This window comes from Marmota monax, unplaced genomic scaffold (assembly GCF_021218885.2).
Source record: "Marmota monax isolate L192 unplaced genomic scaffold, Marmota_monax_Labrador192_F-V1.1 WCK01_AAM20220418_F8-fsc00108, whole genome shotgun sequence".
NCBI classification, from domain to species: Eukaryota; Metazoa; Chordata; class Mammalia; order Rodentia; family Sciuridae; genus Marmota; species Marmota monax.
In genome coordinates, this window is record NW_026694593.1 from 2,585,014 (window position 1) to 2,609,509 (window position 24,496).

The window sequence follows — 24,496 nt, forward strand, 5'->3', positions numbered from 1 at the left end:
GGGAAATGGAGGTCACATTGACCCTGGCCCTATATGGGTCTATTCATCTTGGCCAATGTGGACACCTGCCTTTATGCGTCAGATACCATAGGAAGTACTGCTCATAGGGCAACTCAGAGGTCCCTAGAGTGGACTTTAATAGAAACTAAGGAATCTTACGAGGTAAAGTTATCACCACCAGACCTTACTCTATGTTCTTGAGTAAATTATTGTTTCTGTAGGGCTGATTGTTCACATTTGAAAAGGAAGTAAATTACCTTTTTTTTAACCACTTCCTATTATCCTGTAACCACCTATTTTCTTTCATTTTCAATTTTGAAGTTTGCTGCAAAGATAATAGACCAGATAGGAAATTTTTTTGGAAGAAAAATACCATAGAAATACTTTTTTGGGGTACTGGGGATTGAACCCAAAACCTTCCACTGGGCTATAAACCCAGCCCACAGGAATTGTCTCCCTACCACCTGTAGTACTGGGGATTGAACCTAGTGGTACAGGGGCACTCTACTACTGAGCTACATTCCCAGCCCTTTTATTTATTTTGATCTCATTAAATCGCTATACCTGGCCTCAGTCTCTGAAGTTGCTGGGATTATAGGTGTGCCACCATGCCCAGCTCTTTGCAAAAGAGAATTCTCTCTTCTTGGAAAACTGCAAACAAACAAGCAAACAAACAAAACCCCACAGGTTACCCCCAGGGTGAGTGATAGACAGCTTGTTGGAGTTGCCAAGCCTAGGTCCCAGGTATGGATGGATGCATCTCTCTGGTTCCAGTATATGGACAGGAGGATAGACGTTTTCACAAACTAGCACAATGTCAGGTTAGCATAGTTTTGTGAGATGCTAGAAAACAACGCCCCAGGGAGGTCCTTAAGCTAAAACATTTGCAGGCTCAAGGAGGTGTGTTCCAGAAGCAAGAAAAAGAAGTCTAATATCAGATCTTGGAAGAGGGAAAGTGACAGAGGCTATAGATAATAAATCAATATTACCGGGAAGATAAAGGAATTTCTTGGGGCTGAATTCTGTCTGTTGAATTGTTTATTTATTTTATTTATTTATTTTGATACTTGCGATTGAACACAGGGGTGATTTACCACTGAGCTACATCCCCAATCCTTTAACTTTTTTTTTTCTTTTTGAGATAGTGTCTTGCTAAGTGGCCAAGGCTGGCCTCAAACTTGAGATCCTCTTGCCTCAGTCTCCAGAGTAGCTGGGATTACAGGTGTGCATTGGCACACCCAGTTTGTCTTAAAATGTTTTATACAACCAGGCATGGTGGTGTACACCTGTAAACCCAGCAACTCAGAAGGCTGAGGCAGGAGAATCACAAGTTCAAAACTAGTCTCAGCAACTTAGGGAAGCTCTAAGCAACTTAGTGTCTCAAAATAAAAAATAAAAACAGCTAGGGATGTGGCTCAGTGGTTGAGCACCCCGGGTTCAATCCCTGATACCCCCCCCCCAAAAAAAAGGAAAGCAAGTTATTGTTTATAGGAATTGGAAAAGTACCAAATAAGGAAGAGTAGCAAGGTTTAAAAAGAGAGCAAGAGCCAGGCATGGTGGCACATGCCTGTAATCTCAGCAGCTCAGGAGGCTGAGACAGGAGGAACGCAAGTTCAAAGCCAGCCTCAGCAACTTTGAGGCGCTACACAACTCAGTGAGACCCTATCTCTAAAAAAAATCAAAAGAAAAAAAAATTAGGACTGGGGATGTGACTCAGTGGTTGAGTGCCCCTGAGTTCAATCCCTGGTACCAAAAAAAAAAAAAAAAAAAGAGAGAGAGATAGAGAGAGAGAGAGAGAGAGAGAGAGAGAGAGAGAGAGCGCGCGCGCAAGGGTCAGCATCATCTGCAGCATAATATATATATATATATATATATATATATATATATATATATATATATATATATATATATATATATATATACATCTTTGTGGGAAGGGTGCTTTGTCCAATACAAAGGAAGCTCTGTTCTTCTGATTAATAAATAAGTAAACAGAACATATTACCTTGTTGTAGGTGGACAGGGAGGAGAGGGATGAGGAAGTGAATAGCTGCATGTTTATACAGACAGAACTGGTTATCTGAGAAGCCTTTGTGAAAGTCTAGGATTTGCTAGGACTGCTTGAACAAAGAAAGGCAAGGATGTGGCAAAGGTCAATCCAAACTTTATTTTTTGTACTTCTCCAAGATTGTCTAATATTGTTTTAAAAATTGTGCCAAAATATAAATACATAAAATTTGCCACTTTAACCATCTTTTAAGTACACAGCGACACTACATATACATTTACACTGTTGTGCAACCATGCCTAAGGCCCTCTTAATCTGAGATGAAATCAGAAGCTGTTTAGGGAGAAACAGGTAAGAGGAGTACAATGGTTAGGACACAAGAGTCATAACACCCTTTTTTAGGAATAGGCATTGGGAGAGATGGGGGGAGAAGGAACAGACCTGGACATATAAACTTGTTGATATATTATATTGTTTGTCACCAGGAAAACAATAGCACTGGGCCCCTTGCTGCCTATCCATCATGTTCTTAAAGGCTATCAGGAGTCAGCCCATCTGTTTCCCTGGATCAAGAGGAGATTATCTGTTCAAGTCCACCAGCCTCAGGAACGCAGTGGTGCTCTCAACACCCCTTTGGGTTGTCTAGGACAAGGGCTTCAGCTTCTTCACTGGGGCCCAGAGAGGTGCAATAGTGCCCCCTGCTGATCAGTGTCCAGATAAGGAAATCTCACTTCCACCTTGGGATGAGATTTCTTTAAAGCCAGCTGGAAAAATTAGGCCATCAAGTGTAGAGTCAGAACCCTGCTCTTCCTTTGCAGTTACTGTGGGAGAAATCAAAGTACCCTACCAAGAAAATTTATTGTTGGTCCAAGTTTTTTTCTTCTGAATAAGGTCATTATTTAGTATTTCAAAAAGAGAGAGGAAGGCAGATTCTCTGGAGGGGGCATCCTTAGAATCAGACCCAGATATTACACTACAATTGTCTTTCCAACACTTTTAAGGGTTAGGATTCTTGATTCTAAGTCCTATTCTATATGCTAATTCTGTAGGGGAAAAGAGCTGCACCAGAGGAGAAATTTATCATTATTACTTACTGAGAAGGATGAAGGAATACAAAGAAATAGAGGGGAAAATAAAATTTTCAAGTCTGGCTGGGCTGGGGATGTAACTCAGTGATAAAGCGTTTGTCTAGTGTGTGAAGACTCTGGTTTTGATTCCCAGTACCAGCAAGGGAAGAAAAATATACCTCAAGTCTTTCTCTTTTTTTCTACCTTTTTTCTTTTGGTATTGGAGGTTAAACCCAGGGGCACTTACCACTGAGCCACATCCCCAGCCCTGTTTTGTATTTTATTTACAGGCAGGGTCTCACTGGGTTGCTTAGTTCCCTCCAAGTTGCTGAGGCTGGCTGTGAACTCTAAATCCTCCCGTCTTAGTCTCCCAAGCTGCTGGGATTTCAGGCATGTGCCACCAATCCTGGTTTCCCCATCCCTTTTTAGCTTCTTTGAGACTGGTTTCTCTAAGTTGCCCAGGCTGCCCTCAAACTTGTGATCCTCCTGCCTCAACCTCCCCAGTTGCTGGGTTTACAATGGTTTGCCATAGAGCCTGGCTCAAGCTTATTATTGTATTTCCAGAAATCCTGCATAGCAGTGCCTGTAGGAGCAGGATCTAGTTCCTTGGGATACCTCATGCAGTAGAGGCAGTGAAATTGGTGAAAGTCATTATAGAATGGAGGTTCAATACCACAGTAGTTTTCCAGGCACCTCTATCTTGCTGTTGCACAAAGGATCTAGTGACAGGAATCTGCAATAAGAATTCCTTCCTGATAGAATGGGGGCATATCTGCAGAAAGGACTGTAAGTGATCATTAAATTACCAAGTCCTGAGTCATTCCAAAACTTGAAGGGGCTGGTAAGTCAATTAATGGTATATATATATATATTTTGCAAGGTGGGGGTAAAGGGGGATATTGGGGATTGAACCCAGGGGTGCTTTACAATTGTTATTTTTTAAATTTTAATACAGGATCTCTTTAGGTTGCCCAGGCAGGCCTCAAACTTGGGATCCTCCTGCCTCGTTGCTGGGATTTTACAGGTCTGGGCCATCACGCCCAGGTTAATGGTGCATGCTGACTCTCAAATAGGGGAAACATTGGTATTGTAAATAGAATATTTAAGTTAACAATTGATGCTAAATAGAATGAGGACTTGATCAACTTGTCTGTCTCTTCCACCCCAATAGTTTCCTTCATTGATTTCCAGGAAATGGAGAGAACCTACCTGAGCAAATTTTGGTAGGAAGCTGTAGTGGAAAACTCTTTGAAAGATGAGACCCAGAAAGTCTTTTAGGCTTTTCTTAGAACCTGTCCTGGGATGGGTGGAAGCAGAGACTGTAGGATGTTTCTATTGTGGAGAGGATACAGGGTGCCCTCATGGGTAAGCGGTGGCGAACAGGCATTGCGAGGTCAACTTCGGGAGTGGAGGGGCAACAGGACACTTGTAAATGGGCCAACCATTGTGGGCAGCCTGCCTGGCCAGAGAGGCTAGACCACGCAGCGACCCCCAGTTACCATGGTAACCCTCCCTCTTCTCAACCCCGCCCCTCTTTACTAATCCAGGGAAAGGCCGGCGGGGAGTGGTCGCCCAGGGCGACTGCGAGGCTCCGCCCCTCGCCCGCTCCGGCTCTCCCTCCAGTGGACAGCCTTCCCGCCTGCCTGGCAGAGGGAGGGCGCCGCAGCGGTGGCGTCACATCCGGGCGGGTGGGTGAGTTCCGGTATTTCAGGGCGTAGCAGGCGGAAGTAGGGGTGAGAAGCGGCTGCTGCGCCGAGAGGAGGCAGAAGGCAGATAACGAGAAGCCGCTGGGTGGGCACCATGGCCGGGATCACCACCGTCGAGGCGGTGAAGCGCAAGATCCAGGTTCTGCAGCAGCAAGCGGATGATGCCGAGGAGAGGGCTGAGCGCCTCCAGCGGGAAGTTGAGGGAGAAAGGCGGGCCCGGGAACAGGTACCGAGAGCGAGGCGCACGAGGGAGGTCCAGGCACCGGCGCAGCCGGGACCCCGCATAGGGCGCCTTTTGCTGTGATGCGCGGTCCTTTGCGGGCCAAGGAGGCCCCGGAAATGAAGTTGAGCCCGGAGGATGGGTGGAGCTCAGCTGCGACGGGACAGCCAGCGGGCCAGCGGGGAATGGAGCGCTCCGGCGAGCAGGCTTGACCTTTGAAGGAACCGAGCCTCGCGGGGCCCGGGGAGTGGTTTTTCCTCCTTGCAGCTCATTCATTCTGTCCCTCGCCGTCGGGCGCGGCCGGGGGAGGGGCTCAGCGGCCTCTCCCTCCCCCACTTCCCGGTGAAGGGTGGGGGGACTTTGGTCTCTCTTGAGGTTTCCGGCCCGAGGAGTAAGAGGGAGTGGGCGCTCCTCTGGTCCGGGAGGGCTGGGCCTAACCTCCCGTGAAAGGGTGCGGGCTGGGGGTGGGAACCGCCGGAAAGCTCTCGGCTCGGCCTGCTGGCTGCTTTTCCGTTCCCCCTCCTACTCAGGAAATGAGGCAGCAGTCGGCTCAGAGGAAGCGCGGTGCCCTCCCTCGCTGGAGGAGCTTGAGGCCACTGCACCGCCTCCCATCCTGTGGCCTAGGGCCCTTTCCTCTTACCGGGAGCTCCTTTAACTCCTGTACCCCACACATTTGTCATGAAGCGGGAGGGAAATGATGGTATTTCTCTCCCTAAATCAGTGTGCAAGTGTAGCGTCCAGCCAACTTCCCTGGCCCTACCCATAAAGACCTGAAAGGCAGGAACGTCTGCTACATTGAGACCTTCGCTGCTAAAGTTTGATCAGTGCAGGCTGAACTAGTTAAGAACATTTCTTCCAAGAAGAACTGATAAGGGAGTGTATGGCAGCGAATCAGAGGTCCGTGCCAATCTCAAGGTAGTTCTGATTGAGCTGGGCAATGTGGTGGATGCAAACAGAATAGTTGCTACTTTCCTAATTGTCCATACAGTCTTTTTTTTTTTTTTTTTTAAAGTTCAATATTTGTTCAGCTGGAAGTTGGAACATAAAGTGCTGGTGGAATGAATGGTGATTCTTGAGATTTCCTTTTAGAAGTGGTTGACTAGTTTTAGTAAGCCATAATATTTTCCAAGATCTAGGGTGCAGTCTAGTAGGTGAAGCTGATCTCTTGAATCTTTGATTTCAGAGGATGAGCCTAAAGTAACTGTTGCTAATAATGTGAAGACCTGATGAAAGAACTCTTGTGGTTTCTTGATATTCTTCCTCTTGATAGGTTCTTTTTTTTTTTCTTCATGCCCAGTGGGAGTGACTGAGAATTTGTTTTTTGGGGGGAGAAGTGAAATTTGGAAAGGGGTGGGAAAGGGAAGTTATAACTTAGCTGTGCTCCAAGTTGATACTTATTTTATAATAGTATGGAAATGCTGCAGCTTGTTGTCTTCCTCAGTTACCTTTTTCTAGGTGGATTTTTCCTCTGTTCAGTATACCGGTACCTTCTAATTTTCAATTCAAGTGAGATGGACTGGCTGAGTGACTCAAACAAATGACACTTTCTCATCTCTTTTGCTCTGGAGACCAGATAGCCTTAAAGGGGAAGACAGAGTATGGAGGATGTTGAGCTGCAGCATCTTAGGCTCATCATTTAAATATGAGCACTCTAAGAATAATTTTGGGTAGATGATGTTGTGTGTCCCAAGATTTGGTAATTTCCTTGCAGGAAAATTTGGCTCTTTTTTCCCCCTTTCCTTGGTGATTCTGGGGTGATAAGCAACATAGAGTGAGCAGTTTCATAAGTAGCTTACTCCCTCACTCAGCCTACCAAATTTGCATAGTGAGCTGAGGTCTAGTGAGGAAGTTTTTAAAATGGAGAAGTGGGGAAGTAGGGTGATAGTTAAATATTGATGAAACCAGTATCTACTCTTCCTTAGCCTGAGGGAACATAATCTTTTGGCTTTCTGCTCTAGTGAACTTTAAACTCTCCTGAGGTAAAATGATGGTAGGAAGGGAAAGGGATGCCTGAACCACCTGTTATTCTACTTGTTTTTTCATCCCATGCTGGGAATTGAATCCAAGGCCTCCTGTGTGCTAGGCAAGCTCTTTACCACTAAGCTTGATTCCCAGCCCTGTTATTCTCCTAAGGGCATTCTGGAATGTGGATTTTGCCGGTTCCTCCCTCTAGAGCTGGAAGCTCAGCACACCCTGATGATATCTCAGGCTGTTGGTGGGACTGTCAATTATTTTTTTAGTTACTTTGTATGAATACCCAGCAGCCCATGTTGTGAAGTTGGATGAGATCAAAGCTGAGACACTGGAGTTGTTCTGAAAAGATCAGTCTTTTCTGGTCTCAAACTGGAGATGGACCTTTTTAAATGTAGCACCTTCTCAAATCCACTTTTAGTTTTGAGTTTCCTTTGTATTTCTGGCAATATAAAATTTAAATGTAGGTCTTCTTAACCTGATTTGTGTGGTAAAAATGATACATATGTAACATTGTAACCTTTTCCTCCTTTCCACAGGGGGTCTTTTAGATTTTTCTTGAACTCTGAACTCATGAGCTCAAGTGATCTTCCTGCCTCAGCCTCCCAAATGGCTGGGGCTAGGAGAATGAACTCTACACTGAGCTACAGTCCTAGCCCTCTTTTTAAAATAGCCCCCCTCCCCTTTTTGTCCTGGCCTGAAATTTTAGGAATTTTGTTGAGGGGAGTGAGTGAGCATTTGAACAGCTGTTTTGATTCTGGCTTTAATCCCCAATTCCTAGTCTCTGGAGAGGGTTAGAATGTTTGTAGTGATTCTCTCCGTTTGTGGGGTCTGGTGGGTATCACCTTCCTTTGGTTTAGATTTGCTTTCCTGCTGCTTACCATTCTCTGCCCCCATACCAGAGCACACTCATAGGGGAGAAGCAAATAGCCCTTTGCTCTGAGTGCCTCTATTTAGGCTCCACCTTTGTTTACTTTTGGACCAGCAAACAGTTCTATTCCCTTGCTCCCAACATGCCTCCCTCCCCCTTGATAAATTTAAATTCCCCCAAGGACATGGTATCTAGCTCCCTGGTAGATCTTTTTGTGAACACAATGAGTTCCAGCAGTCCCTTACAGGCACAGGGCTCAAGCTTAACTTTCCTAGTACTCTCTTTTTCTTTTAATTCCATCTGTAGCTTTTATCTAAAAAGAGAAACTCCAGTGTGGCAGAGTGCCAGATTTAGGCAAATCCCCTTCTGTCCTTGGCCCTGTTCTGCCTCTGAGAACCAGTGCACTGTCAGTTTCTTGCCTTTAGGGGTGTGGTTTACTTTGGGACTTTCTCTGGAGTGGAGGATGGTAGCATTTAAACCAAACTTTTGGCACAGCTGGAGTTGCTGTCAGCCATCTTCTAATGTGACCAAATTCCTGTTGGGTTCCACTTCCACCACCCCTGAGATCTTTGCCTCCTGGGCCCTGAAGCATCCTTTTATTACTTGAAGGGAAAGACCTCAGACTATATCTTCCAAGCTGGGCCAGAGGGGGGTAGACTGAAAGGCTAAGACCATATCTGGGTGAGCATGCTAAAATCTAGGCTTACTAGAAACACACAAAATTTAATGTTTCCCAGGGCCAGTGTGGTTTGCAAAAGGTAGAACTTTCTTTATTGTTGACCTGAAAGGGAGAGGCCTTGTGCATAGGCTCTGGCTTGAAGGGAAAGAAAGTCAGGTTGTTTTCCTTATTTCTTTAAAAAGAGTATCAGATCTCAATTCTGCTGATTCTCTATGGGCAAAGGGGGAAAAACAGTGATGACCTGGAGCCCCAACCTTTGGGATCTCTGAAGACTTCATAGGGACTCCCATCTTGGGTTCTGCTTTTGATAGTCTTGTGTGCGCATGCTCTTATAAGGGAACCAAGAGGCGTTTTCTCCTCCCTTTTCAGCCTTATGAAGAATTCTATTGTAAATGCTGATTTGTGGGAGAAACTGCCTGAGCCAGCTTGTTGTCATGGAAACTACAACCCTGCCCCCATAGCTTGTTATCTTCTACTCCAATTTGGGTAACTACTGAGCTGGTGGGGACTTGCATTTTATGAGCTTCCTCCCAAGTATAGTTCCATATTTTGTGTTTTCATTTTAGGTGTCTGAAAGGGGGTAAATAATTGTATTGTACTGCAGTATCTCTCAGTTCCTGCCTGATAGCCTGTATCTTGACTGATTGGCCTTGTTGGTCTGGGAAGAGAAATCTGTATTGTCCTAGGGGACATATGTTTTCCTGGAATAGTATGGTTAGAGACACAAATGTTTTCTTAGTAGTTTCAGCTTATGTAGACTTGTCAATTTTTTTTTTCCCTGTAGTCTGGTGGTTAGATTTTTGCCCCAATTCCCTGCCCCCCCCCCCCTTCCCTGGCCCTTGAACCTCCTATGTTTGTATGTGGAAATTTTTGTACCAGTCCTGGTTGCTACCAGGAGTCTTTTGGGCTATATCCTTCCCCATAGGACTGGTGGCCCAGATTTCTAAGCTGCTGCCACCCTGCCTACTAGGAGGAAATCAGGGTAATAGAATTCAGGCAGTCTGAGCTGTGGAGGAGAGATCATGTTTACCAGGCACTTGGATAAGCATCTGAACTGGGTGGTTTGCAGGGCAGATTAAATTCTTGCATACTTAAAGCAATCACAGGAAGGAGACTTTTTCTACCTTTAGAATCTGTCCACGTGCAGGCAGCCTCCCTCCTTCCTTGTTTCTCATCCCATAGCCAGACCTTACATTTACTCACTCAAGCTTGGAAGTCAGTTACAGGGTTGATATAAACTGTATTGGAAAATGAAGGTAAGGGGATGATTAAAGAAATTGAAAGAATTCAGGAATTTGGAGGCAGGAGTGGTGGAATGTTTACTTGTGGGTTTTTGTTGTTATTGTTTCGTTTTTGGTAATGTCACCAAAGCAGATACTTTTAGCCAGAAACAGCTCTTCCTTGGCAACTCAAGGAGTTGAGGAGGCACGTTGAAGGCATGGAGGAAGGTATTCCAGTGTTCCATTCTTTTGCTTTCCACTGGAAGGCTAGTCTGGTGAACATTCTCTCGCTTGTTTACTTCCTGGTATTTTAGGGTAAGGAAATCAGAGGGTTAAAAACTCAAGTTAAGCAATAAAATAATGGATAATCCAAGGTTTTCTCTTTAAGAGCCTTGCTCATTTTCTATTTTATGAGACATTTACAAGAAAGTTGCTGAGTGAGATGTACCTCCCAGTCAGAACTCAGGTAGAAAGAACCTTTTCGGGCTACCTTTTCTTACCCCAACGTGTTAGGAATTTGAACTAAGTCCAAGAGGAATGGGGTACTGTCAGTGATCTGGGCAAGGAACTGAGGGGTTTTTTTGTTTTTTTTAAATTTTATTTTGAGACAGGGTCTTATTAAGTTACTGAAGGTCTTAATAAATTACCCATGTGGGCCTTGAACTTATGATACTCCTGCATTAGTCTCCCAAGTTGCTGGGATTATAGGCACGCACCCCCATGCCTGGCAAGGAACTGAAGTTTTTAAACACTCCCCCTGTGGAACATATGGGAGTTCGTTGGTGGGAAAGGGAGGAAGATACATATATATATCTTCCTCCTGTCTGTTAGATCTTTTAGCATCTGAGCTAAGACAGGTTCTACCCTAGAATCTTGCCTCTTCATGGTAGTCAGCCCCAATCTTACTGTCTTAGTTCTTTTCATCCATTAATTTATTGCTTAACTTTTCCATTCTTTCATTCAAATGCAGGCTGAGGCTGAGGTAGCCTCCTTGAACCGAAGGATCCAACTGGTTGAAGAGGAGCTGGACCGTGCTCAGGAGCGCCTTGCTACTGCCCTGCAAAAGCTGGAGGAAGCAGAAAAAGCTGCTGATGAGAGTGAGAGGTGTGTGGGGGAGTCTGAGAGAATATGGATTTCAGACGCACTTCATAGGCTGGCGATGTAGCTCAGGGACGGAGCACTTGCCCTGCATGCACAAGGCCTTGACAAAACAAAAACAAAAACAGAGCAAAAAACAGACAAGTACATAATGACTCTGAACAGAATTTTCCTAGAGACTTGTATTTTGTTTTTTTGTGGTGCTAAGGATTGAACCCAGGGCCTCACACAGGCTCTACCACTGCTTTTTTTTTTTGTATTAGGGATCTAGCACAGGGGTGCTTAATCACTGAATCACATGTTTAGTTCTTTTTATTTTGAGGTGGGGTCTTGCTAAGTTGCTGAGGACCTCGCTAAATTGCTGAGGATGGCCTCAAACTTGCAATCCTTCTGCCTCAGCCCTGAGTTGCTGGGATTGCAGGTGTGTGGTATCACTTCAAGCCAGACCTCTTTTTAAAAACGCTAACCTCTAGGGCTGGGGTTGTGGCTCAGCGGTACAGCGCTTGCCTAGCACGTGCGAGGCCCTGGGTTCGATCATCAGCACCATATAAAAATAAATAAATAAAATAAAGGTATTTTGTCCAACATCAACTAAAAAATAAATATTAAAAAAAGGTAACCTCTATATTATAATCTTCTTTCCTTCTGTTTTGCATATTCTTTCTGTTTTTTTGTACCAGAACTGGTACAAAAATTTCCACATACAAGTCAGTGCTGATGCATATATATTTGTGCCTCCCTTGCATTCCCTTCTCCCAGAGATGACATATCATGACCATGGTGGTGTTTTCTCATGTTTTTGTGAATGTTTTTTCTTTTTATACAGTAAGGGTTACCTAGACCTCTGACCCATTTGTAATGTTATTTATTTATTTATTTTCCCCCCTATATACTGACCTAACACTCCTTAAAAGGGAGTAACCATGTGGCTTCCACTTTGTGGATCATACACTTCCATTTGTGAGATTAGTCCCCTTTAACATAGGCTCTCAAAGTCAAGTCTCAAACCATCAGCATGAACAACATCTAGGCACTTGGTAGAAATTAAAATTCTCAGTTTCTCCCTGAGTTACTAAATGAAAAACTCTAGAGGCAGAACCTAGCAATCCACTAAAGCTTCTCATCCTGGCTGTACTATTAGAATCGAGGGGGTGCATAGAAGGGGATGCTTGGATCCCACCCCGTTTCAGTTGGTATTAATTGCAAGAGAGGTGCAGGCACTGCTGTTTTAAAAATGCCTCAGTAATTTTAATGTGTGACTAAGGTCAAGAGCCAAATCACAATAGAGGGTACATAACAACTTGCATGGTATTGAACTAAGACTTTTCAGAATTAAAAGTGCCCTTTTGGGAAAACTAACACTGTATAGCTGTGCAAAGGAACAAGACAGCTATATGGGTACTAGTGTCCATATGGTGGAAAGTGTGGAAAGGGTAGTGTAGTATGTGATTCTTTTGGGGAAGTTGGGGTGGAGTTTTTTGCATGTATCTATGTGAAACGGATTGAGGAAGGGCTTACCTCTGAGCACGACTAGAAATGAGAAGGGAAACAGTTTTGACTTTATGCCCTTAGCCTATACACTTAAGTATTTAATTTCTTACCAAGTGTCTATTATTTTTATAAGAAATGGGAAAGGAGAGAGAGAATGAAAGAATGAAAGAAGGAAGCAAATTCAGGTGTGCAAGTTGTGCTACAGAATTTCTATTTGAATGACCGAGAGGAATGCGATTTAAAAGGTGCAATTTTGAGTCCATTCTGTGAGTCCCTTGGGATGGAGTGTCAGTGCTGCGTTCATCCTTTTTCTGGCAGAGGTATGAAGGTTATTGAAAACCGGGCCCTAAAAGATGAAGAAAAGATGGAACTCCAGGAAATCCAACTCAAAGAAGCTAAGCACATTGCAGAAGAAGCAGATAGGAAGTATGAAGAGGTAGGTCTGTCCTCCTTGATTCAGTGACATCAGGCTTCTGCAAAGAATCAGGAGGGAACTGGTTCCTTCTTTGCTTTCTTGAGCAGTACCTGAATCTGTTCTTATAGGTGGCTCGTAAGTTAGTGATTATTGAAGGAGACTTGGAACGCACAGAGGAACGAGCTGAGCTGGCAGAGTCGTGAGTATCTCACTCCCCAGATCTTGTTGTACTGTTCCATCCCTTCCCTTTTGGCTTGGACACTGATACGTATAAACGAGCATTCTTTCAACCTTGTTAAACAGGGCCTACAAGGTAGAAGTCTTCTATGAGTGCTTTTAGACTCTTGGGCTTCCTCACTGTCTTGACCACCTACCAGGTGACAAATGAGGCTTGCTGATTTCTTCTTGGGAAGATTTACAAATTGAGGGAATATAAAGACTAATAATGGTGAACAGTTAACTGGTGCTGTGGGTCCTTTATATAACTGTGGGTCATTTCACCTGGGAGGTCTTTCTCCTTGAAGCGTTGAAGTGCCTAGTGACTTAAGAGCTGGTCTCTGTTTTGACCACTTTGCCAATCTGCTGGGCAACTTTCGGGCAGAGGCAGATATTACCTTCTCCCCATCGGTACCTTCCTGGCCTGTATAACAAAGTCAGTGCTGATGCATGTATATTTGTGCTTCCCTTGCATTCCCTTCTCCCAGACATGACATATCATGACCATGGTGGTGTTTTTTTCATGTTTTTGTGATTTTTTTTTTTTTTTTTTTCATTTTGCTGCTTGTTTTTTTGCTGTGTTCCTTTTTCACCTTTCTCCCTCCCCACAACCTGGCTTGTGCCATCCCCGTGACTATCACTAACAGCCGTTGCCGAGAGATGGATGAGCAGATCAGACTGATGGACCAGAACCTGAAGTGTCTGAATGCTGCTGAAGAAAAGGTACTAACCATTAAACTCACAGAGAGGTTCCTTGTATGGTGTGGTTTTGTTTGGTTTTGTTTTGTTTTGTTTTGCAGCTTCCTCCCCTCCACCGGTTGACTTGTTGAGTGCTTTCTCATCTCTTCATGGAATGCTCCATACTTTCCACTTATTTGGCATCTTTCATCCTTTCTTTCCCAGTTATTTCACTGCCTCTCAACAGAGTCTCTCCTTCCTTGGGGTGATTTGGGGGACTGTTGGGGTTGGGCATCCATTCCCACCTCTACCCCAGATAGTTGTGACTCGTTCCTGATAGTGGTTTCTATCAAGTGTTCTTTCTTTATTAGTGTACAGATATTCTGAGCAGGAGGGTCCAGCTGCTCCTGATGTGTTCCATGGTAGAGGGAGGAGGGTTAATGCTTGCTCAGATTACCAAGGAACTTCTCTTCCCCAGTATGCCTTCCAACTCTCTACATGATAGGTTCAATTCACGTCTGTGTGTCTCTCTCCCTTTTTTTTTTATTCTCTTCCTCTTCCCCTTTCCTCTCCTGTGGTATTTAAAATGTTCACAGTAAGTGTTCTGAGCTGGAGGAGGAGCTGAAGAATGTCACCAACAACCTCAAGTCTCTTGAGGCTCAGGCGGAGAAGGTAGGGGCTGGTTTGTGAAGGTGACAGGCTTTGGGGCCTGGGCCCAGCCCTGCCCTTGATGAAAGACTGGAGATACCCATTTCTTATAATCCAGTGAGAAATGTCCTCTTCCTCCCCATGACTGTCCATCCAGATCCTGGGTTTAATGCAATCTCCTGTGCACTTTGATTGCTTTAGTTAAAATAACGTCATGATCTTGGGCACCTAGAGTCTTGTGCTCTCAGGCTGGTGCTGCTTTGCTGAGAGGCATGATCAGGGGCCCTAATAGACTTTCTTGTAAATCGATAGGGCAACAGAATCAGTTCTAAGATTAATGAGCAATCAAGACAGATTTCTCTTTATTTTCATGGGGAAGTATTTTAGTCGTGTTGACTTAGGGTGTCTTTATTCCTGCTCATTCATCAGTAGGAAGGAAAAACTTTGCATTGATATGAGTAAGATCAAAGCTTAACTCTGGTTTAAAAATAAAGGTCCTGGTCTACTCTCAGGGTATCATGGCTATAAAGAAATAGATGGACTTTAAGAACTGGTTGTCTAAAATTGGGCCTTGCTCGTAACTCTTAGGTCATTCAGCATATTAAATACAAGAGGATATTCAATATAAGAATAAATGTAGGGGCCTGGGGATGTGGTTCAGTGGTAGGGTTCTTACGTGGCATGCACAAGGCACTGTGTTAAATCCCTAGCACTGCAGAAAAACCAAAAAAAAAAGAGAGAAAGAATATAATAGGAGTAAATGTCATGGGGGCGGGTATTGTCTGTAGGACTAATTTCTACTCTGAAACTTTTATTCTACTTCTTTACAGTACTCTCAAAAAGAAGACAAATATGAGGAAGAAATAAAGATTCTCACTGATAAACTCAAGGAGGTGAGTTGAGGGATTAATGAAATATATAAGAAATTAATATATAATAAATTATATAATAATATAATTATATAATATATAATAATTATATAATAATATATGCTAAATAATACGTTTTCTAAGAAATCAATGTAGACTTAGATTGGCTGGTTTAGATTCTGCAAATCCAGTATGGAGGTAGGAAATGGAAGAAATAGATATCCTTCTCTTTGACTTGTCATCTCACATTCTGGTTGGTTTTTTGTTTTCCCTAGGCAGAGACCCGCGCTGAGTTTGCCGAGAGATCGGTAGCCAAACTGGAAAAGACAATTGATGATTTGGAAGGTATGGAGCCTGGGCGAGGGATTAAAATAAAGACATATAGAGGAGGATTTTGCCCATTGACCATGTACCTTTTTTCTTGTATACCAAGGGGAATTGGTACTGACATGGCACATATGATGTGCCCCATCCTGTCCACAGTCAGGTGAAGTGCATCAAACCCTAGAATTGGATTTTTATACGTAATCTTTCCCTTTAATAAGACTACCTAGCCAGGTGCTGTGGCACACACCTATAATCCCAGCAATTTGGGAGGCTGAGGCAGGAGGATTGCAAGTTCAAGGCCAGCCTGGGCACCTAAGTGAGACTCTGTCTCAAAATTAAATAAAAAGAAAGGGCCAGGGATGTGGCTCAGTGGCAGTAGAGCACCTCTGGGTTCAGTCTGTAGTAATGAAACAAGAATGCCTAATATTTTGGACTTTGCCTCCTTCCCTTTGAGGAGATTGGTAATATCTGCATTTACTTCTCATTGAGTAATCCTAAATCCTTAGTCGGCAAGTTGAAATGGAAGTCATGATTTCAAAAGGCAGCAAGGATGCATATCACCCCCTGGCCACTTTCAGCAGTACCATTCACCATCAAGTTGTAGGGTACCTCTCCAAGAGATGAAGCTGTAAAATAACCTTGTCTCAGAACTGACCAGGGGCTTTCTACATACTTCCTGTCCCTGCAGTTTGACAACTGCATCCACCATGACAATGGAAAATGTCTTTTGCTTTGAGAACTCTGAGATGTGCTCCCTTGGTATGCTCTTTGTCCTAGAATGTTCTTTAAAATAGTTTGAAGAGGCAACTTGTAGAGCAAAGGGGGCCATGAATAGTGTTCACAGCTGGTAGGCAAAGAAATGTCACTGTGGATGTGTGCATTCTCCCTTTTCTGTTTATTGAATTCAGTATTATCACTGGTAGGAATTGGGCTAGTGGGTGGGAGTGGTATCCTCTTGAGTGCCTTTGGTAACAGGACTATGCCCAGGTTCTGAATTCTTGCTACAACTGAACAGAGGCATCAAGAAGTGCATTTGGTCCTAGAAAACAGTGGATCTAAGAATAGCCAGTCGTGGCTGCCAGCATATACGTTTTCTGGTGTTAGACCCATTGGTCGCACTTTTCCTAATTTCTAATGATTCCCTCTCTTCATCTGCTTCTGATATCTTTTACTCTGTCCCCTCATTCCTCCCTGTGGTTCCTGTGCCTGTCCAGATGAGCTCTATGCCCAGAAACTGAAGTACAAGGCCATTAGCGAGGAGCTGGACCACGCCCTCAATGACATGACTTCTATGTAACTATCTGACAGCAGAGTGGGGCTGGGATCTTGGCTCATGGGTGGGTGGGGGTACAGGCTTTGCATAGCGTGCTTTCGTTTTGTGCTTTGGAAACTAGACTCTCTACCTTTACTTTTGAAACATTGGTGCTGGTTACTTTGTTTGGCAAAAGCTGGGGAGGCATTTAATCTTGGATCGGTGGTAAAACACTGATATTTTTTATTCTTAGTCTATTTTATACTGATTTTTCTTAATTGTTTTTCAAATGTTGTCCTCTCAGAAGGGGTTCTACTAAAGGTAGAATCTGTACAATTAAGGAAATAGGGCCTAGAGAACAAGCCTCTTGATGTGCGCCCTAATGCCAAAGTTCAGGGTAAACATCTGAGATGAGAAAGAGCATTCACCTAAGAATCTAGCTGAGTCCCAGAAACAAGCCAAGCAGTAAACAGCACCAAAAAGAGTTGTTGGGGACTTCATCTGTTTGCTGTGGATCCCTGATCCTTGATGCTAATCTACCTCTTCTTCCTATTAACCCTGAAAAGAAGCCAAATTCACAGGCTGTAGTGCCTGGCTCTGTTTTATCATTTCCTGCTGCTGCCTCTTTATTTCCTCTTCCTTTCTCCCAGATTGTTACCTAGATTGATGCCCGTCTTTCTCACCTAGAGTACCCTTACTTTTTATACAGATGACTACCATCGTTTCTGCTCTGTTCTGGATCTGCCCCTTCCTGGGGAACCCAGCACCCACTCTCGCTCTGGATTCTATTGGTCAGCCTGGCTGGTCCCCAAGGCATCAGGGTGCAGGGGACACAAAGCAACTTATGTACTCTATTCTACCCCCACCTCAAATTAAAATGCTAAGCTGCTGAAAGCCTCATGCCACCCTGCATTTGTGTCATTGACAAAGCTGCTGCAAAACGTTGGGGGTGTGATGTGGAGAACAGCTATCATAGGCTCCCCCTCCGTTGACTCAGTAGAATCAAAGCCACTTTTGTATCTATTTTTTCCTGACATTTAAGCCTGCCTTATTGGAGTCTGTCAGAGTGGGAGGCTAATAGAGGTTCCCTGGGTTAGGAATTCTAGTGTTCTTGAGCTAAATGAGACCATCTGAATCCTTCACTTCCAAGCTCTTAAATCATCTGCTTAGACTGTTTCCATTCCCTCTTTAGGTTCTCCTCCTTTGACACAGTAAGGTTGAAAGACCATCACATATGCTTTATCCTTTTCTCAGTGGTTCAGAATGCATCCTCAGACACCCAGTGGATCTGTGTACGTCACTACTAAAATTGACTAATTGTTTCATCCCTACTCAGAAGAACACACAATGGATTGAATTCTCAACAGCTTTGCATTTTCTTTAAACCTTTCTTACATATTTGAGGCCTGCTAGCATGTGCTAGTGGGATATAAGACAATGGTAAATTATTATTGGAAAGACTAACACAAACAATTATTCATATTTCAAATAATGTGCATGTGAGGGTAATGATTTATTATATACATAAATCTCAAAAAATTGTTCCTGGTTCATATCATAGAAATTAAATATCAACATTTCAGTTAACAATTTACACAGCAGAGATAATTCAGTCTGAATAGTGTAGCTACCAGTTGTACTAATCAAGCATTTAAGTATTGTTCATGTAATCTTGAAGTTTCTTAACAGAATAGATATTTGAAACTTGTTTTTATTTTAAGTAGATACGGCCAGGTGGAAAAGTTTTCTCTAGTTTTAAAACTTCAAGTTTCATGTCATATTTAGTTTTCTTTCTGTCAATACCATTTCTTCTGCCACTAGATTGATTTATCCAGCAGACACATTGGTATTTTCTAGATGTAGGGTTAGGGTGAGGACACAAAGATGGAGTCACCATCCCCAGTCTCAGGTTGTTTGAACTCTAGTAATAGAAAGAAAACACGCATAAAGATGAGTGCCATAGATAATAAAGTCTGCGGGTGTTCAGAGGTGGGAAGAGATTGATTCCAGTGGGAATGATTTGGTTAGTAAAGACTCATGATAGAAGGCACACAGTTGATACTGAATAAACATGTTCAAACTTACCTCTTGGGGCCTGAGGCTGTAGCTCATTGGTAGAGTGCTTGCCAATGTGTGAGCACTGGGTTTGCTTCTCAGCACCTCATATAAATAGATAGATAGGTCACTGTCCACTGACAACTTAAAAAAAAATGCCTCTTCATTTTCACTGGGTTCCAAAAGATTGGATTTTTGCTGGGTAGGTGGCACATGCCTATAATCCCAGCAGCTCAGGAGGCTGAGACAGGAGGATCATGAGTTCAAAGCCAGCCTCAAGCAGAAAGCAAGGCTCTAAGCACCTCAGTGAGACCTTGTCTCTAAGTAAAATATAGAATAGGGCTGGGGATGTGGCTCAGTGGTTGAGTGCCTCTGAGTTCAATCCCTAATACCTGCCCCCCCAAAAAATAAAAATGATGACTTTCAATTCTCAGTCATTTGCATACCATTTTTATGACATTTGCCATATTTGCATGTTGCCTACTTTATTATTCAAATCTACTCTTGTTTTTAAGTTTGGTGCATTCTTACTCTACACAATTGTTTTGAAATTAAAAGGTTTAATGTGCTAATGTCTTTTCCTAATGCACATTAAAAAGGGAAGGAAAAAAAAACCATAGCTCCAGAGACTTGGGAGGCTGAGGCAGGAGGATTGCAAATTTGAGACCAGCCTTGGTAACTTCAACTTAGCAATACCCTTTCTCAAAATAAAAAAGGCTAAGAGCTGGAGATATAGCTCAGTTGGTAGAGTGCTTGCCTCGCATGTACAAGGCCCTTGGGTTCAATCCCCAGCACCACAAAAAATAATAATTTAAAAAATAAAAAGGTCTAAGGATATAGCTCAGTGGTAGAACACCTCTGGTTCAATCCCTAGTACCACGGGGTGGGGGTGGGGATGGGGATAAATGAATATATAAATAATATATAAGTTTACAGGTACATACTGTTTGAATACATACTATTACATACACAGTACTGGCAATAAATTTCCCATACTTAGGTGAATATTTGGTTGGTTAAGTTATTGTGGTTTACCAGGAGAGTAATTGGGGTCTGAACTAGAGTGGCGATAGGGTTATGGCACTGAAGATGGGTATTTGGAAGAGCCTGACCCCTAAACGTAAGAAGGAAAAGTCAAGGTGCCTGTTTTTTGTGTGTGTGTGTTTGCTGGGGATTGAACCCAGGGCCTTGTGCATGAGAGGCAAGCAAGCACTCTACCAACTGAGCCATATCCCCAGCCCTAGGTGCCTGGTTTTAAAACTTGAAAATGGTGATGTTAGAGATGTAAGGAGGTCTCGCCATCCTGGTTTGGGGAGCCAGGAGAAAAAGGAGAGAAGAATATATCAAAACATTGGCAGGGCAGGTAAAAAGATGCTGAAGCTCAAAGGGGAGAGCTTGATGTGAGAGGTTTGGGGATCCAAAAGGGCATAGATCGTTTAGGGCATGGAAGCACATTACAAGCATAAAGGACAATTGCAATGTAAATAGAGTTAAAGAGGAAAATCATGTGTTGAAGAGAATGCCAAATGGAACTAGTTTTAGTTTTGGTCCTTGAAGAAGTTTAGCATGGGATTCAACTTAGCAATACTCTTTCTCAAAATAAAAGGGATTCTTAATGTCAGCAGATAGGTTGAGAAATAAAGGTAATTGAAGAAAGGTCATTCATTGATACTCTAATAATTCAAGGGTACATTTGAGCATTTAGGTCCCAGGGGGAGAAACCAGATTCAAGGGGCAGAAGCATACTGATGGAAAGAAGGTGTATAGGCAGTATGGATAGCTTATAGCAGTATTGCCCGTTTGGCAGTGATGGTTGGTATAGTGGTAGTCATTAGCCGTATGTGGTTGAAAAGCACTCAAAATGTGGCTAGGCTAGAATATGAGATAGCTAAAATTCTCATTTATTTTTAGTTCATTTCAATTTAATTAGCCACATGTGTCTAGTGGTTACTCTATTGGACCAGTGCAGTTCTAGACATTTAGTATTTTTGAGCAGAACTTGGCTTTGGTGCAGAAAAATATTTCTTAGAAAGGAAAGAAGAGAATAGAGATTGAGAGAAAAGGGAGGTATTTCAGCTTTGGTAGCTCCTACTTTATCCCACGGGCAGGACTATTGTGAGCAAAGATAGCCCTACAAGCTAGGGCAGTGGAATAAAACACAAAATACCATGTAGTGCCCAGTGTTAATGAAAATTCCTCTTTTAATGCTCTGTATCCTTTAAGGAGCCATCCTTTATTACTTGAGCCTGGACTAGCTGTGAGGTTAAGGCTAAGCATCGAACCAAAGCACTTGGCCCCTTAACTTCTTCCCCTCCAGGAACCACAGGCTATTCCTGTAGTTTCGATGAGGAACAAAGTGTGGCTGAACCCAGGTATCTGAAGGGAGGAACTGACCTGCTATGTTCCGCAGGCTTACCTTAGCCCACACCAGTTTCCTCCTTTCATGGGATATTGTTCAAATATTGCCTGGCTCCAGAGGATGATTCTCTAATAGGGCATTGCTAAACTACCAGACCCAATGGGTTCTCTGCTTTGCCTTGTTTTGTGTTGCTTTACTGTTTCCTGGGACCCAAGAACCTTAATGAACTAGTATCCAATCCTGAATTTCCAGTTATTAGGGCAGAGTTCAAAGCTAAGTTCAAGGTGAGATGACAACTGACATTTGTCTTTCTGACCTTAGTTTTTAGGGAACTCTGCATTCTGGATTTATTTAGTAAAGCAATAAAATACTCACACCCCACCCCTGTGTCTCTTTATTTCTTCCCTAAATGGAACAAAACCCTCATTAACCAAGCTGTTTTGAGGGATAAGATCTTAATAATACCCTTCTTTCCTGAGACAGGAGTGGGAATCCCACAAACTAATGTGGATATAAATGAGATCTATGTATAATATGACATCACAGTTTGAGAAATGAGAGTTTACAAGTTTATCAAGGATGCAATAGCAATTAGACTAGTGCAGCCCCAGAAGTCTTAGAGTTTATAGACTAGTACTGAGCTTCTCAATGGTAAGCTTTGTCATTTAGGGTAGGACAATTCTTGAACATAAAAATGACCCTGCATATTTCTGTCCCCTGGCTAGTAATTACCTTAGAGCCTTCCGGTCATTGAGACAGTAAAAACCTATCAGTATATATTTCCATATTCTCTGGGAGAGATGAGGGGCAATAAGAACCACTGGTTCTTAGCCAGTGGCAGTCATCTGTAGTCCCCAGCTACTCAGGAAGGTGAGACAGGAGAATCACTAGAATCCAGTAGTTTGGGGCTAACCTGGGCAACATAACAAAACCCTGTCTTTTCTGTTAGAACAGAAACAGAAAAAAAAACACACACTGGTTTAATGGGTGAAATTTTAAAAGTCCTAGGGTCCAGGAGTGACGGTACATGCCTGTAATCCCAGCCACTCAGGAAGCTGAGATGGGAGGCTGAGACAGGAGGATTGCAAGTTTGAGGTCAGCCTCAGTGACTTAATAAGGTCCTAAGAAGCTCAGTGAGACCCTGTCTCAAAATAAAAAGAGCTGAGGATGTGGCTCAGTGGTTAAGTGCCCCTGGGTTCAATCCCTTGTACCAAAAATGTGAAAAATAAAAAAGCTCCAGGGAAGGGAGGTGTAGCTCAGAAGCAGGATGCTTGTCTAGCATGCTTGAGGCCCTTGGTTCAGTACTCAGCATTACAATAAAGGAAGTCTACCCTGATTTCTGCCTCCCCACAACTCTTCCTATTGGGGATTCTACCCAGTCCTTACGCCTGATAGGCAAATGCTCTGCCATTGAGGTTTTGTTTTTTGAGACAGTCTCCCTAAGTTATGAGGCTGGCCTTAAACTTGCTCTCTCTCTGCCTCAGCCTCCTAAGACTGAGATTATAAGCATGGGCCACTGTTCCCAGCCCTAATTTTGCTCTTAAATGTAGTGTCATTCCTTCTCAGGCTCTTTTTTTATATATATGCATGCTTTCTGTGTTGATAGTGTGCTGTTGTGATGGGCAAAAGGTGCAACTTATGCAGTCCAGAGGGAGAAATAAAGAATGTCCATGTGCTTCTGCCCTAGTCAATGCTTTATTCACTTAAATCATTCAATACAGTTTCACTCTATAGGTTCTTATTCAAGAAAACGTCAATCCTTAATGCTAGGCACTGCAGTAGACATAATCACTTCACAGCAAACAATTCTAGATTAATTCTAAGCACTGCAAACACAATTATCATGACAGGCTAATGACAGACATTTCTTCTGCATGCTAAGTTCAAGTGTCAGATCAAAAGTCTCAAGCTTTAGGCTTTAAGTCTAGCAGATGCATGCATGCACACTCACTCAGACCACGGTGATCAGATCAGGAATCAAGGCAGGCTCTTCCTGGGGTGAGGAGAAGGTCATAAGGGGAAGTTGTGGCTCTCACCAGAGTCAAGATGTGGCTGTAGAGTTGGGGAGCTGTGAGGAAAATACAGAGGATCAGCAGACGATGAAAAGTGTTGGGGTGTCAGTTCCAGGTCCTCATCAGGCTCTCAGCTTGAGGGCATCATCATTGTCAGCTGCCACCCATCTCTCTCAGTGACATCATTTACCCTGGGGTTAAAATATCTGGTCTGGTAGTCCCCACCCTGATCTTTTTGCCTTTTTCTCTTTTCTATATTGAGGTTCTGAGATCAATTTGAAACAAGCTATAAAATATGAAGAAACTTACTAATGAACTTCAGAGGCTGATATTAGAAGTAGATCAGAATTGAGTGTTTTAAGATGTATCTGAATTCCGTATAACTCAATTCCCCCATAAGGTGTACTCAAAAAAAGCCAGTGGACTTGAGCACCTTACTCTTTGTATCAGGAATGATTTGAGTTATAAGAAGAAGCATTATGGTAGCATAAATAAGTATGGGATTTATTTTTGTCACTTAATAGGTCTAGCTATGAATGACTATAGTCAAGATATAGCTGGAGTTTCTTTGATTCTCTTAAGGTTAAAATAATTAGCTCCCATTTTTAAGGCAAGAAGGAGAGCTGAAGTTTTCTAAGAAGTTCCCAGCAGATTCTTCCTCTATATCTCATTGGCCAGAACTGGATCCTGTGATCACCTATAGCTGGAAAGGAGGATGAAAATAAGGAGCAGAGTAGTCTTGACTGATGTATACCAGTAGTAGATCTTTTCATGGACTAGGCACACTGTTTATTTAGAAAATAAGGGAAAATTGATATGGATTGGATAGGCCTCTTATGGGTTTATCACACAAGAAAAAGCATTTGTCTGGGTACAGTAGCACACACCTGTAATCCCAAAGAGTTTGGAGGCTGAGGTGAGAAGATCATAAGTTTGTAGCCAGAACATAGCGAGATGCTCAGTAACTTAGTAAGACCCTGTTCTCAAAATAAAAAGGGGCTGGGGATATAGTTCAGTTGGTAGAGTGCTTGTCTTGTATACACAAGGCCCTGGGTTCAATCCCCAGCACTTCAAGAAAAGGTGGGGGGCTGGGGATGTGACTCAGTGGTAAAACACCCTTGGGTTTAATCTCCAGCAACCCCCCCCCCCGCCCCAGGAAAAAAAAATGTAGACTTGAGTGGGTGGGAATATTTATCCCAATCTGCTATGTGTAATGTTGTGTTGAATGCTTTTACAGCAAAATGTTCAACCGTTCCATTCCCTTCAAACCCTGGTTATTATTAATGCATTTCTTCTAAGCCAACGCATCTTCCCTCTTTGCCCTGTTTTCACTT

At 43.1% G+C, this 24,496-nt stretch overlaps 1 protein-coding gene across 17 annotated transcripts in view; it reads left to right on the forward strand.

Moving 5' to 3' along the window:
• Positions 1 to 24,496, forward strand: part of Tpm3 (tropomyosin 3) — a 29,301-nt gene that overhangs the window by 1,730 nt on the left and 3,075 nt on the right. For 2 of the 17 annotated variants that reach the window (XM_058571948.1, XM_058571944.1), the window contains exons 3-8: positions 10,713 to 10,846; positions 12,650 to 12,767; positions 12,875 to 12,945; positions 13,610 to 13,685; positions 15,119 to 15,181; positions 15,433 to 15,502. In XM_058571948.1, the coding sequence (XP_058427931.1) occupies positions 10,713 to 10,846; positions 12,650 to 12,767; positions 12,875 to 12,945; positions 13,610 to 13,685; positions 15,119 to 15,181; positions 15,433 to 15,502 (532 nt within the window). Of the gene's footprint in view, positions 1 to 4,761; positions 5,008 to 5,497; positions 5,917 to 8,987; positions 9,009 to 9,757; positions 9,779 to 10,712; positions 10,847 to 12,649; positions 12,768 to 12,874; positions 12,946 to 13,609; positions 13,686 to 14,236; positions 14,313 to 15,118; positions 15,182 to 15,432; positions 15,503 to 16,698; positions 16,782 to 17,445; positions 22,938 to 24,496 lie in introns of those variants that run through there. The other 15 variants (XM_058571947.1, XM_058571943.1, XM_058571946.1 and 12 more) reach the window with 14 other exon arrangements.